This window comes from Ziziphus jujuba, chromosome 1 (genome assembly GCF_031755915.1).
Source record: "Ziziphus jujuba cultivar Dongzao chromosome 1, ASM3175591v1".
Classification (NCBI taxonomy): domain Eukaryota; kingdom Viridiplantae; phylum Streptophyta; class Magnoliopsida; order Rosales; family Rhamnaceae; genus Ziziphus; species Ziziphus jujuba.
In genome coordinates, this window is record NC_083379.1 from 38,094,558 (window position 1) to 38,109,421 (window position 14,864).

Genomic DNA, 14,864 nt, shown 5'->3' on the forward strand with positions numbered 1-14,864 from the left:
TGATCTTTTTAATTTTTTTTTTTTTAATTTTTAAAACTAAAAGCTTTTAAAGCTGAAAAAATAAAAAAAATAAAAAAAAAACTAAAAACTTTTAATATTAGAAAGATCTCAATTTTAATACCCAAATCCGTCTCCATAGGGATGTATAGGAGATCGACTTTGTAGAAACTATTGATATGCATAAAAACTTAATTAGTTTCTTACAGTGTTTCTACGCATCCATTCTTACCGATAAAAACCATTAAAACCCGGAAAAAACATTGGGAGATATATCGACCATCAAATTATATTAAAGGTGAAGATATTTACTTTTAATTATATTTTCTTAAAAAAACTAGTTTTGATCCAACTAAAATAAAGTTTAGGATAGCCTAAATCAAGATAAATCAATTATTATAATTTTATAACAAAGTTTGATATTCATTTGATACTCTAATTTTTTATAATAATCATTATTAATCGTATTTTCAAAAAAAATGATTAACTGTTAAAATTAACATATTTAATTAACTGACAATTTAATATAATTGAGAATATTGATTGCTAAAGTTTTATTTGGACGCGGCCAAAAGCCAACCACTAAATAAGTAGTAACTTTGCCGGTTTGTCCCTCAGTCAGCAAGGTAGACAGTCCCAAATTAGTTTTGGCCACACAAGTGCAAAATAGGAATAAATAACTCTGCTACGCATTAAACTTTCATTTCAATCTGGAGGCATTATCAACCTCACTTATTACAGTTCAAGTACACAAGCCGCAACCATGCTAAACAGACATTTTTTTCTTGCAGGAAAAGAAAAAATAAAATAAAATAAAATACAGAGAAAAGGTAACAAGGGTTGATTGACATTGTCTTGGCCATACAAGTTCAACACACCACAGATTGGGACTCGAGCTGCTCTTTCTTTATCTGGTTTCATTGCAAAATGACACAATTAAACCTTCAAATACTTGATGGCCGTCTGAACATCCTTGTCACCCCTGCCACTGCAGTTAAGAACAACTTTTGCTCCATCCGGGAGAGTTGGGCACAGCGTTTCCAAGTAAGCGATTGCATGAGATGTTTCCAGAGCCGGGATAATGCCCTCAAGTCGCGATAATCTCTTAAAGGCTGAAATTACAAAACAGTCATTATGCACAAGGAAAATGAAAATAGTGTAGAAAGTTAGCCCACAAAAGTGCAAAAGAAGTATATAGCCTCGATACCTTCCAATGCTTCTTCATCAGTAACGCTGTAATACTCAGCACGTCCTGCATCTTTAAGGAAACTATGCTCCGGTCCAACCCCAGGGTAATCCAAGCTAAATGCCACAAAAAATTTCCATACAATTAGGACACATCGAAAGCCCGCATAAAACTTACAGCAATAACAATTAATAACCCAAATCAAATATCATACCCTGCACTAATAGAATGAGGCTCAATAATCTGCCCATCGTCATCCTGCAGTAAGTAGCTCATAGCTCCATGCAGAACACCAACTTCCCCCTTGGTCAGAGTGGCAGCATGCTTACCACTGTCCAACCCAAAGCCTGCAGCCTCAACACCAATCAATCTAACATCTTCGTCATTAACGAACTCATGGAATAGTCCAATTGCATTTGAGCCTCCACCAACACATGCAACCAGCACATCTGGTTTTCCACCCCATTTTTCCAATGCTTGTTTCCTTGTCTCCTTACCAATCACCTTATGGAACTCCCTAACCATCATTGGATAGGGATGTGGCCCAGCAACAGATCCCAAGATATAGTGGGTGGTTTCAACATTTGTCACCCAGTCCCTAATAGCTTCAGATGTAGCATCCTTCAATGTTGCCGTTCCAGAATGGACAGCCCTAACCTGTATTCAGATAAAGTTCAATTTACAATAGTAAGGCACAATGCAGTATTAACACTAACTGTAAGCTAGGAATTTCAGAAGTTATTGCTTGGAGTAATTTTGTACAGTAAAAAGAGTTTACATCTTCTGCTGCAAATACAAATCAATTGCATTTCTCCATTTCCTTTTGATAAAGTACTTCATCAAGTGGTACAACAGAACAAGGGAATAGATGATATATATAAAAGAAATGATTAATCAGAGATATGGAAGTTAATTGGTAAACATATAATAGAATATGAAACAAACCGGATGAAAACAAATTCACAACACTAACAGACTTTATGTGTCACCAAAGAACTAATAAACGTAACCAAAAGAACAAACCTCAGCCCCAAGAAGCCGCATTCTGAAAACATTTAGTGCTTGTCTTTCCATATCTTGTGCACCCATATAGATTATACATTCCAGACCAAACCGAGCACAAACAGTTGCAGTGGCAACTCCATGTTGACCTGCTCCAGTTTCAGCAATAATGCGCTTTTTGCCTAAACGCTTGGCAAGCAAAGCTTGGGCAATAGCATTATTGATCTTGTGAGCCCCAGTGTGGTTTAGATCCTCCCTCTTCAGATAAATGTGCGGCCCTTCACCGTTAGGACGTTTGTAGTGCTCTGTCAGCCGCTCAGCGAAATAGAGGGGACTTTCTCTACCAACATAGTCTTTCAAAATCCCATCTAGCTCACTCTGCAATATTTTACACAGCAATGTATTAATTCTTTTATATATATATATATATTCATCTCATTAAGAAGCTATAGACTCATCAAAATTCATATAGAATGCAATGTACTAATCAGAAGCAACTGAAGTAGAGATTTGGGTTTCCCAAAAATTATATTAAAAAAAAAAAAAAAAAAAAAAGGAGGCGAGTAACCCAAAAAAGCACAATGAGCAGACAACTATTCTGAAGAACTAAAAACACTAAAGCCTGGTCAAAATGCTAAAAACAGATGCAATGTGGACTTTTTTTTTTCCCCCCAGCTTGTTCAAATGCAATGAACAAAGCAATTTGTTTCTCCAAAATAGTTTATCATTTCCACAAAAACCACAAATTTCTTTTCATCATGTCAATTTTTTTTTTTTGGGATTTCCCCTGTGATTTCCCTCTCCATTAAATATATTTAAAACAGGCAAAGCATATATATATATATATATATATAATAATCAAAGAAATAACCTTAATGTAAAAAAATGAAATTACCTAAATATACTCAAAGAAAAATGACTATAAAAAAAAATTAAAAAAAAAAAAAAAAAGAAAGAAAAGAAAACCTGAAATTCATGGTCTCCGGCGAGGGAATTGAACGCAGACTCTAGCTCGGCGAGAGCATGCATAAGGGTCTCGGGGACATACTTGCCTCCATACTTCCCAAAACGCCCGAAAGAATCGGGTCGGGGAAGAGAGAGCAAGGGCGCGGGTTCTTCATGCATTTGCAGTGCGGCGGCGGCGGGTTCTCGGGTAAGAGTACAAGAAACGGAAGTCTTGATGGCAGGAGCGGTGAAATTACGGGAGTTGAAGGGCAATTGGGAGGAGGAGGAAGAGTAGGGTTTTGGGAGGAGCGAAGGGTTGCGGTGGTGGTGGTGGTTGAGCTTGGAGGTTGCGGAAGAAGCGCATGCGGCGGAGGAGGCGGCCATTGTATGCATGTTTTAGAGGCAGAAATGGTGGAAGTTTTTGGGTTTTCGGGTGGGTGTTATTTTGGGCTTTCGGGGTTTGGGGGGGGTTTTTGTCTTTTTCTTTTTTGCCCTTTTTGGGAATGAAGAAAAACAGGAAGGTGCAGTATATCTTTATTTATAGACGACGCTAAATTGGAAAATTAATTGATATGTACCGGATTTTGTCTGTTTTAAATCAAAAATTTTAAATAAAATATAAAAAAAATCAGTGCTTATCCTTCTTTTTAGAGAGTTTTTTCTTTCTTATTTAAGACCAATCAAGTTTAACGCACAAAGAAAAAGACCATACAGTGAAAGTGAAAAGCAAACAAATACAGAAACAGAAAAAACACGCAAACAACAAAACACCTAAAATATAGAAACTGGTTGCCTTTCATGGTTTTTATATATATAAAAGAAAAAAAAAGGACAAAATCGTGTATCATATGCAGTATTATTTGTAAGAGACACTGCATATTTTGTGGATGCAAAAAAATAAATAAATAAATAAATAAAATATCTAGTGGAGATTTATTTATACTTCTATCAACTAAACTTCGTCAAATACTACTACTTGAAAGCTTATCTAAAACTACAATAGAATTTTTAAAGTTTAAAATTTTAATATTGATAAAAATATTGAAGTTGAAAATATAAAAATATCCATATAAATATTAAAAATTATCAAATATCATAAAATCTCATAAAAATGAAAAAATTATTTTTTTTTAATTTTAGATTTAATTTTTTAATTAATTAATTATTACAATTATAAAATATTAAATGTATATTATATTTTTCATAATCAATCAATTTATAAAAAATGTTAATAATTAAAAATATATTATTATCAATAAAAAATGTAAAAAAATATATGTTAATTAATGATGAAGGAGAATGTGCAATTGTGATTGTTAGTTTTTGCATTAACATATAAGTATATATATTTGAATGAGATTATGTGGACGAGTTCTCAACTCAACAACCCAATTTTAGAATGTTTGTAAACAATCATATATTTTGAGGGATTACTGTAAACAGTCATGTTTTGAGTACTAAAATTTGTTTTATGGTTAGAAAAATATAAAATAATTCTTTTTAAAATTTTAAAGTTGCTTTTTATTTTAAAATTAATGAGAAGTTGATGCTTTAAGATATTTGTATAAAATTAAATAACTCTTTTAGCCCAATATGTAATATTCTAAGTGATAGATGGTTCTATTTACAACGTAAAATGATATATTACACTGTATATTTTCGAGATTTTTCTTAATTACAATCAGATATTTTCATGTAGTTATAAAAACCTAAGCACAAAGACATCCGATTGTAATAAAAAGAAAACTTAAAAAATGTGCTGTGTAATCTACCCCAACATAAGAATTGATACTTATACTATATTCAATACAAAATCATATTAAATTTTATTTTTATTTCATACACTAATAAAATATTTCTATTTTACCCAAAATTCACTACATTTCTAATTTTCCAAAAACATCAAATTTCCTAATATATACATATTTCTCTAATTTCTCACATTCCAAATTTTCCAAGAAACAAACACGTTTGTCTTCTTCAATTATCTTCTAAATCAAAAGGTTTTTTTTTTTAATTTAAAGACCTTATCTATCCAATTTTCTTGAACTAAATTTAAAAGGGGAGGTTAATTTTGATGTGGATTGAAGTACTGATGCACTAATTTGGGTTTTTTGTTTCGTTCCTTCTTTACCCATTATGTTTCTGCTGAACTCAGAGCCATTGAAGAAGGAATAGACTTTGCAGCTTTTTTGGGTAAATGGAGTAGATTTTGCAGTTGTGCGCACCTTCTATGATAGGTTTACATAGAGACTAATACAATTCAAGTGGTTTATGTGATTCATAATTGAGTTAAAAGCTTGGAGATGGACTGTTTTCGTATCGAATATATATGTTGGCACATACACTTGGCCATAGATCTATTTATTTTTGTTAGAAGCGTGTTTGGTTGGAGGGGAGTGCCCTACGTGGCATGCCTTAACCAAGATGTGTCTTCTTCTTTTTTTAATTCAATTTTACATTTTCTTCCCAAAAAAAATATATACATATATATATATATATATACCAGTCAAATAATTTTGATCCCCAGTTTAGAGCTTCATGATTTTGGATGAATTTAATTTTCTAATCTTTTCCTCTTCATAGTTAAAACTTATTATTAAGGTTTTATTAAAACTTCATTATTAAGGTTTTCCTTTTTTTCTAAAACGTAAAATACAGAGCATATAGTGTATGTAATATTTAATTTTCATTTTGTTTAAATATTTAAGAATATTTCAGACTTTTTATTAATGATTTTTTTAAAATATAAAAAGGTATAATTATAACTATAATAAAAATTAACAGTTACACTATCATACGAATTCTATACAGTTTTACCATAAATTTATATTTTTATCATTTTTAAACGAATTCTATATAGTTCTATTATAAATTTATATTTTTATTTTTTTAAACGAATTTTATACAGTTCTATTATAAATTTATATTTTTATCCTTTTTAAAATTATTATTAAAGATATTTAATAATTAATATATTTATATTTAAAAGTATAAGATTAAATATTTCAACTGTGTTAAAAAGTATATAACTGAATATTTTAAATATATTTAAAAATATACAATTTTTAAATATAAATGTTTCAAATGTATTTAAGTATATAACTGAATATCTCAAATGTATTCAGAAACATACAATTAAACGTTTTCAAAAATAAACATTTCAAATATAATTAAAATTATGTGAATAAACATATTAAATATGTTAAATCTACGATAGAATATTTTTAAAGATATTTATAATTTTAAAATTGAATATTTTAACAAATATATTTTTTAATTACCCATAAATGTTTTAATCAGAAATTTTTTTTATAAAATTTCCATAACTACCAATTTTATTCAAAAATATTAAAAAGAATTTTCATAGAATGTTGTTTGATTTGTAAACAATTTATAAAAAGGAAAATATATTTTGTTCTATAAATTGTAAATATTCTAAATATTAAAAATATTATATAAAATTATTTTCTATTTGTTATATATTTAAATAATGATATTGTATAGAATTCTTTTAAAAGTGTGGAAGAAACTTCTCAACTACACTACGATGAGGTATCAACTTTTGTAAGTATGATTAGAATCACCCAATTGTAAATCCAATTTGAACATATTCTTTTTCCTTTTTTGCAAGGAAAACCCGATTTTATAACCGACAAAGAAAATTTCTCTCGTGGGCATAGAGAATTTGCCAACCCACAACCCTAGAAAACAATTAAATAAAATCATAAATAAATACATGATAGATTACCAGGAGACAAAATAAAAATAACGTCATAAATGAACGGTAGATTGCCACTGCTCTAATACCGGTACTTTCTCCCAATAAAATAACTGTCACTAAGAAAATCAAGAATGGATGGGTGGAAACTCATATATTTACTCTCTTTGCATCTTCTGAGTTAATAACTGAAAGAGACAAGACCAATTGCTAAAAAATATTCAAGTTCATAAATTATAGACGGTACATAATTTGGGACTAACAAACTGTTTCTTTCTGCGAAATCTAAGGTAAGATACTCAAAATGAATGCCATGCACAAAAACCAAAACATTATCATGCTGTAAATGCATTCCCCTCTTCAAAACTAAAGAATATCGAACCCAATTCAAGGAGACCTGTTTGAGCAGCCAATTGGTACCCATTATACGGCTCCGGCAGAGTTCTCGTGCAACAGCACATATTCTCGGCTGCAATAAAACAAAAACAACAAACAAATATAAAATTCGAACACCGAAGTGGTAGATCACAATCACATTTTAGTTAATTACTTCAATGCAAAATTTATATTACATTAATCTTTTTGTAACCACATAACAACCAATTCGAACAAACCAAATGGGTGAAGACTAAGCTAAAGACCCAGAAGATTGGCCCACTATGAACCAAGCACGGAAGCTGACAGATTAGCAAAACTAGAAAGTCTTGAATTTAGACCAACAATAGGTATTCCCATGACTAATTATTTTTCCCTCCATTCAGTAATTGTTCTAAAACTTAAATCGTAAGATTTGGAAAAACATTAACAGCAAGAACACCAACAGAGAGAACAAAAAAACTAGGGTCGCTGCCTACCAAACTGGAGAAATATATCATTAATGAGAGTAATACTCTCTTTAGTATTAGAAAAATATGCTGGATATTGACTTGTGACCTACCTACTATTACCAAATTTAATAGTGTCTTTCTCTTTTAGCTCATAATAACGTTGAGGTTCAATCGCAGTATCCTGCAATAGCAAAAGAAAATGTTAAAACAAAATTAATGCAAAATAAACAACACTTGCTCATACCATGGAAACAAATTAAGAGATTCTTACAGGTGGAAAAGACATTGATATTACCCACTTACATTAAGAAAAGTTTTATTTGTGCTTCCAAGATCCATTAAGTACGGCCTGCAGAAATACAAATAGGAGTAAGATATCAGACATAATATATTCACTTACAAAATCAAACAATTTGTCCACAAATGAATTTAAGCTTACTTTACTTGCTTTGATGATGAACCATCAGGTTTCTCTATCTCTACTTGCCTGCCAAGTAACAAATAAAAATAATTAGACACCATCCAGAACTTACAATGTCAAAAGAGAACCTGCAAATTGAAGACGTACCGATATTGTATGACAGCATGTTGCTTGCTGCAGGATGGGTGATCCGTAGGAATGTCTGCCACCCTTCTTTCCCTCCCAAAAAGGTAACAGCTTTGACGATGTATGTAAAGGGGCTCTGTAAATAGAAAGTATATGTTCAACATGCCCCAAAACAATGAAGTTATTGAAATCATCACAAATATTTTCTTACAGTAACCTTTTATTATTTTTCAAAGATTTTACTTTTTGATTGTTTAGGGAAATTTATCAGCAAAAGACCCAGAAATTACTAAGTTGCCCAATTTTCACCACCACTACATCCAAGTCAGTTAAGGAATTGAACAAGAGACATCCCTCTCAAGTTCCTTTTCCAATGAGGAAACAATGGGTGGTCACTTATTGGGCAAGGTTGAACATGTACTCAAAAGTTGCTATGGACACTACATTATCTTTTGGATATTTGGCACACTATCAAAGTTGCTCCAACTCTGAATATGATTACTTAAGAAAAAAAAGTAATTTCACATGACTCTCTACTGGCAGTCTTACTATTATTTAATTAGAGGATCTTCATAAGCTCCTCAATGATACAAGTATAAAAGATGCGCCATGTTTATATGGGCTGCAGCTTGGAACAATTCCAAAGTTGTCAAAAGGATGGGTGTTTTTGTAACATAGAATGTCAAATAAAAGCAACTGCTCACCAGCAGATTGCTCAATCTCAGTCACTAACACATCATCAAGTGCTTCACCACAGAAGGTAAGAATATCTGAAGAAAGGAAGCAACAAGAAGAAGAGATGAGTTTCAAGTTCTCGCAAACTTACCATTTAGAACTTCACCAGCCTTGAAAACATAAAGGCGCCATCTTATATCAGGTTTCCGTGCTTCTGCAGGTTCATCGTACAGCAGCGTCACACCTGACAAATTCACAGCCACTTAGAAAGAGGTTGATTCTTTTCCATCTTCTTTAACATTTTTAAGAAAAGAGAATAGAAGTGGGAATTCCACGCAGTGTGTATACATAAACAAAAAACATGAAAGTTAGAAATTAAAAAAATAAAGATGAAGACAAATTATATACATATTTACAAACAACAGGAAACAGATGAAGGTATCGAAATCCAAAGAAATGATTGCTCACCTCTTACTCTGTTTGTTTCTGCAGCAAGCTTTCCAGAGAGCTCAAATGAAGGTTGTTGCTGCAAGTCAAAATGATAGTAAAGGAAACACAAATTAACTACAGATTTGCAATCTTTTATCTAATCAAACAAATTTTTGCACAGTAAAGTTGATGTTGGCAGTCAAAGCGGAATGGACATCCAATTTGATGCAGTTGACTGAGATAAATGGCAATGATCTTGAGAATGAAATAGATGATGAGGTCACTCAACAATCAAAGTTATATATTACCTTTTGCTTGGCTTCTAGGGCCTGCTCAGCAGCTTTCATTCTAGCTATCGAATCATTTTCATCATTCCTGCCCAAGCAACCAATCGTTGATCAAAAGCCACATCATCAATGATCAAAATGAAAATTGAGTCCTCAATACTTAGGGAAAAAGAAAACTACAGAATAGAGAGGCTCAAATGTAATAACATACCATCACAAGAGTAATTTCACAAACAAAAACTGTTCAGTTGGAAGGAATGCATTCCTAAGCAACAGACTCACACTGTACATTGCTCAGGTGATATTTCTTAAGTTTTGGAAATTCCCAAAAACAGAACAAGTGGAGATTAAATTAAGAGAGAAATCTGTTAGTTTAATACATGTTTTATCTCCTTCATCAAGCTACAAAGATTTATTATGCTAAGTTGGTAAGAAAAACTTCTTCAACAATTTACGTTTTCATTTGCCAACAAATGCAAGAAACAGAGATATTCAGTCTGAAGATGTTAAATAACAGTTCAAACATCATTGGTACATCCAAAGACAATTGGCTTTATAACTAAATCGAGACTATTGCTCATTAAAGCAAAAGAAATATTAGAAGTAAAGTGCAACTCACCTATCCTCAGATCCTCTAGCAGTTGACACCTGAAAAAGTAAAACCTATAGTTAGGCATTTAAAATAAGCATTGAGCAAGTCTCATAGTAACCACTGCTATGCAACACAGATTAAATTATCTTAAAGACATTTTTCCAGAAATAATTTACCTAAACATATCCATATAATAACTAGGTTTGGATTATCTGGAAATGGAGGATATTAATACCAATTATTACTAGCAGTACAACTAACATTTTAATGCAATTGATTGGTATCACCAATTTGTTATTAGGCTAATCCTGTATCTGAATATTTCAAATTACTCACTCCATGCATTCAGCGCTTGGATTTCATTTCTAAAATCCATTAACAGATCAAAGTACAAACACAGAATATTTAATATCTATTTTTGCCATATGATCTAAAAACCATCCTTCCACTAAAAGGTCAAATCAAAATTTTAAAAAAACAAGTAAACATAGTGAATGTGTGCTTCTATATCCAACTCATTAGAATAACCTAATTACTGGACCACAACCCCTCATCAAAACGAATTAAGTGGCTAAAAAAAAATTATGTAACATGAGATAGTGCTCTCCCAGAAAGTTTTCTGCAAAAAAGAAATGGAAGTTTTATTTTTTGTTTCCTATGAAAAGGAAGTTACAAGTTTTATTTCTTGTTTCCTATCAAAAGGAAGTTATCATTTGTTTTCTAGAAAGGAACTTTTCCCAGGTTAAATACAGTGAAAAACAATGTGTTCTGAACTTTTGATTAATTAACAACATAAAAGAAGCAGTGGTTATCAAAACACAATAATATGACCGTATTATTTTAAATTAAAAAGGCAATTCAAGGACTGGATATCACCAGACACCTCATCACGCGCTCTGAGATCAGTAAGCGGTTGAGGCGAGTGAGATCTATGTCTGTTCCTATGATGCCGATCAGATGGAGAAGTAGACCGTCCATGTCTTGATCTTGAAGACCGGTGATCAGTATCATCTCTTCCAGATCTTCTTTCACTTCTCTCATGCTCCATTTCCCTATCTTTCCTTTCTCTTTGCATACTTCTATCACTTCCTCTGACATGATTCTTTTCATAGTCTGTATCAGTTAATCTCTCTCCAACACGAACTTTGGTCTCCAGAGCTGGTTGTGGCGAGTGAGATTTACGCTTACTCCTGCGGTGACGATCTGGTGGAGAAGTAGAATGATCATATCTTGATCTTGCAGGTTTGCCTTCGTTATCATCTCTTCCCGACCTTCTCTCCTTTCTTTCAATCCCAATTTCTCTTTCTGAACCCCCTTCCCTTCGTAAACTCCTTTCATTCGCCCTGCTGTGATTCCTTTCATGTTCTCTCTCGGCCTCTCTTTCAGCTCGGGCTCTCCTCAACCGCTTCGTGCGAGGAGAAGGAGAACGAGAAACCGGCGAGGTTGACCTTTTGTGCTTTGGAGACTTAGCATGATTTGAGTGCTTCTCTCTTGCTGGAGAGCCATCCCTGTAGGAGCTCCTTGATTTCTCTCTTCGGGGTGGACTCCTCCTAGATGGGCTGCTCCTTCTACGAGGAGAACCACGACCCCTAACAGGAGATTCTGAATGGTCTGATATATCACGCCCCATCAGTGAATTCACTAATGGACTTCTCTGAATGACATAAAGCATAGTATTGATTGAATGTTAGAACATTACCATAATAAAATCTTCTTAGCCAAACTAAATTTCTTATGTCACAAGGAAGGTTTTTTTCTTTTTTCTTTTTTTTTTTTTTTTTTTTCCTACTGCATCAAGAAACTTGGGAATCAAAAGGATAAAATAGTTCAGTTTCACAAATCCATATCTAGCTTTTCATTCACGCACTGAACTTTACCCAGCCCAGAGATACAAAAAATTAAATTCAAAGTCTAATTCCCATTTACTTTCCCTAAACTTTCTCCCGCCAACGAAGCATTAAGCGCATAGAATCTCTGATAACGCAACATTCGAACTAATAAAATGCTAAAATACCCAAAAAAAAAATTTGAAATTCTGCAAATAGAATGCTAGATATTATTAAAAAATAAAAAATAAAAAAAGAAAGAAAGAAAGAAAATACTTTGGAAATCTTTTTTGATAAAATTTTTTTTTAAAAAAAAAAAAAAAAAGAAGAAAAACTAAATAGCTGAGGACGAAAACTTTCGTTTACAGCTGAACAAGCAAGTAAAATTCTGTTTCCCATTATCCGAAGCTAATTAAAAGAGCCATTTTTAATTTGGCTGTTAGAATTTCAAAACAAAAAAAAAAAAAAAGAAACAGAGAAAGAAGATAATTTTCCTTCACAGAAATTCTGCAAAAACTTACCCCCAAGTGGAAGAGTGAGGTTCGAGGAGTGGAAATGGAGAGCAATACTGAGTTGCGATGGAGGAGAACCGGGTAGAGTCTGTCGGAGTGAAGCAGTTACTGAATCCTCCCGATAGGGTTTGGTTCAGGGTTTTGAAAAAAATTCGAGACCTTCAAAGTAATTCTACTTGCAATTCAGAAAAAAATTGTATACACCACCCCATCCATAACCAATTTACCAAAATACCCCTCCTTTCTTTTTAAAATTATGAAAGCTTTTTATTCTTTCTTTAAATATGAATTATATTATCAAACCCTAAAATATTTTTTGTGTTTCACTATGGCTGTAAACATTTTTGACAGGAGAAAAGGCTCATATGAGCTTCGGAGAAAGCGTCTATTTGAACAATTTAAAATCCAATCTGATACACCAAAAACAAAATGCAAAAAGAATGAAGGCTATTTTAGTAAAATGACATTAGATTGGAGAGTGTATATGGTTGAATTGAAATGGCCAAAAGAACATCTCTAAAGTTGCCATGTTATATTTCTCTTCGATTTACTAACATAGTAACACCAAGCCCAATATCAAATATAATCCAATCCATATAATATATATATATATATATATGGCTTGATTTTACCCAAAAAAAAATATAAAAAATTTATAATTGTACTACCATTTGAATTTTATACAGTTTTATTATTGATTTATATTTATATTCCTTTTTAAAATTACTATTAAACATGTTTATTAACTAATTTTTTTATACGATCACATTTTTCTTCTTAAATAATAGGTTACATATATCTATCTAATTTATATTCTATTAAAAATTAGGATTACAGATATAATAATTATTCACAAATTATGGAAGTACAAAAATATGAAACAGTAAGATATATTTAGCTTTTTCTTTTTCTTCTTTTTTTCATTTTGTGATAATTGCTTTAGTTTGGATTATTTTTTCTATCATGTACCAATGACAAGGTCGGTTTATATTTGATTTTGGTCTGCAAAATTCATCTTTTATTTGGAAGTTTAAAACTAAACTTTTTTTAATTGTTCAAAAGTGCCCATCCGAAAATTATCAAGATGTTAAGCTTTTATCTGTCGAGCATTATATATATATATATATACAGATATTAAATACATTACGCTATGAAACATGCCAATTTTTTTTTTTTAATCATTGATAGTTTATATCTAATTGAATGTAAAAAATATGCAGGATGAAAAAAATATAGATAATGAAAGTATTGGATTATATTAATATTTATGTTGACAATATTTTTGTTACCTTTGTTGTTGTTATAGTAGTTCATGGTACCAGGATGTCAAATGCTGCCAGTTGTTGATAAATGATTTAAATATCATCAAATATATGCCCAAGGATGTGAAACACCATATGCTCTCCAAATAAAAGCTTTCAAATACTTAATTTCAAATGATGTAGCTACTCATGAGACAATAGATTTAGACAGTCTATAGTTTTAAACAAATTAGTTTGCGATTATGACACTAAATGCAATCTTAAAATGACCTTTTTGTACTTTTATTTTTTTGATTGATATAAAGCAAGTCCATTATAGTTTTGCATTTTTATCTCTAAATAAAATTAAGATATTTAATATCTCTAAATTACATTCGAACATTTACAATCAAACAATTTTAAAATGTTCAAAAGTATACATACAAATTTTTTGATGATATACAAAAGTTTACATTGAATATCGAAAAATGTACCCATATGGAATTGCATGTTCAAAAGTATACAGCTAAACAAAAGGATAATGTTCACAAGTACATAACCGAATATTTGAAATGCGTACAGAATTTTATGATCGAACGTTCCAAAATAATAAATTATACTTTTGAAGATGTTTAAAGGTATACAAACGAATATTTTAATTCTGTACAAAATTTTACGAATGAACATCTAAAAATGTACTCATGGAGAATTGCATGCTTAGAAGTATACAACTAAATAAAATGATAACATTCAAAAGTTTACAATAGAATATCTGTAAATTTATGACTAAACACTCCAAAATAAAAAAGTTATAATTTTGAAAATGTTCAAAAATGAAAATCAATCACAATTTAAACAAGAAAAAAGAAAAAAAAATATTTTAATGAAATTAATTTTAAAAGAACTTTATATAGTTATTTTAGAATTATAAAAAAAAAAATTATTTGTAAAAAATTATAATTTTGGAATGGTATGAATTAAAAATATTTTAAAAATAAATAATATTATACTAAGTAATTTTAAAATTTTAATATATTTAAATAATAATATATAAAAAAATATTGTAAAAACAATCAC

The 14,864-nt window shown here is 31.0% G+C and overlaps 2 protein-coding genes across 2 annotated transcripts; both read right to left on the bottom strand.

The window, feature by feature from the left end:
- Window positions 1–666: 666 nt before the first annotated feature.
- On the bottom strand, window positions 667–3,642 carry LOC107432308 (tryptophan synthase beta chain 1). The gene is made up of 5 exons (XM_016043424.4): window positions 3,152–3,642; window positions 2,207–2,563; window positions 1,398–1,840; window positions 1,205–1,299; window positions 667–1,109 (listed from the first exon to the last, which is right to left on the bottom strand). The coding sequence occupies exons 1-5, from the start codon at window positions 3,521–3,523 to the stop codon at window positions 934–936; spliced, it is 1,443 nt and encodes a 480-aa protein (XP_015898910.3). The 5' UTR covers window positions 3,524–3,642; the 3' UTR covers window positions 667–933.
- Window positions 3,643–6,971: 3,329 nt separating this feature from the next.
- LOC107432164 (FHA domain-containing protein DDL) lies at window positions 6,972–12,728 on the bottom strand. Its single transcript, XM_048481636.2, has 11 exons — window positions 12,556–12,728; window positions 11,092–11,862; window positions 10,236–10,264; window positions 9,638–9,704; window positions 9,369–9,426; window positions 9,052–9,144; window positions 8,247–8,361; window positions 8,118–8,165; window positions 7,982–8,027; window positions 7,789–7,859; window positions 6,972–7,320 (listed from the first exon to the last, which is right to left on the bottom strand). The coding sequence occupies exons 2-11, from the start codon at window positions 11,836–11,838 to the stop codon at window positions 7,275–7,277; spliced, it is 1,320 nt and encodes a 439-aa protein (XP_048337593.1). The 5' UTR covers window positions 11,839–11,862; window positions 12,556–12,728; the 3' UTR covers window positions 6,972–7,274.
- Window positions 12,729–14,864: the final 2,136 nt, after the last annotated feature.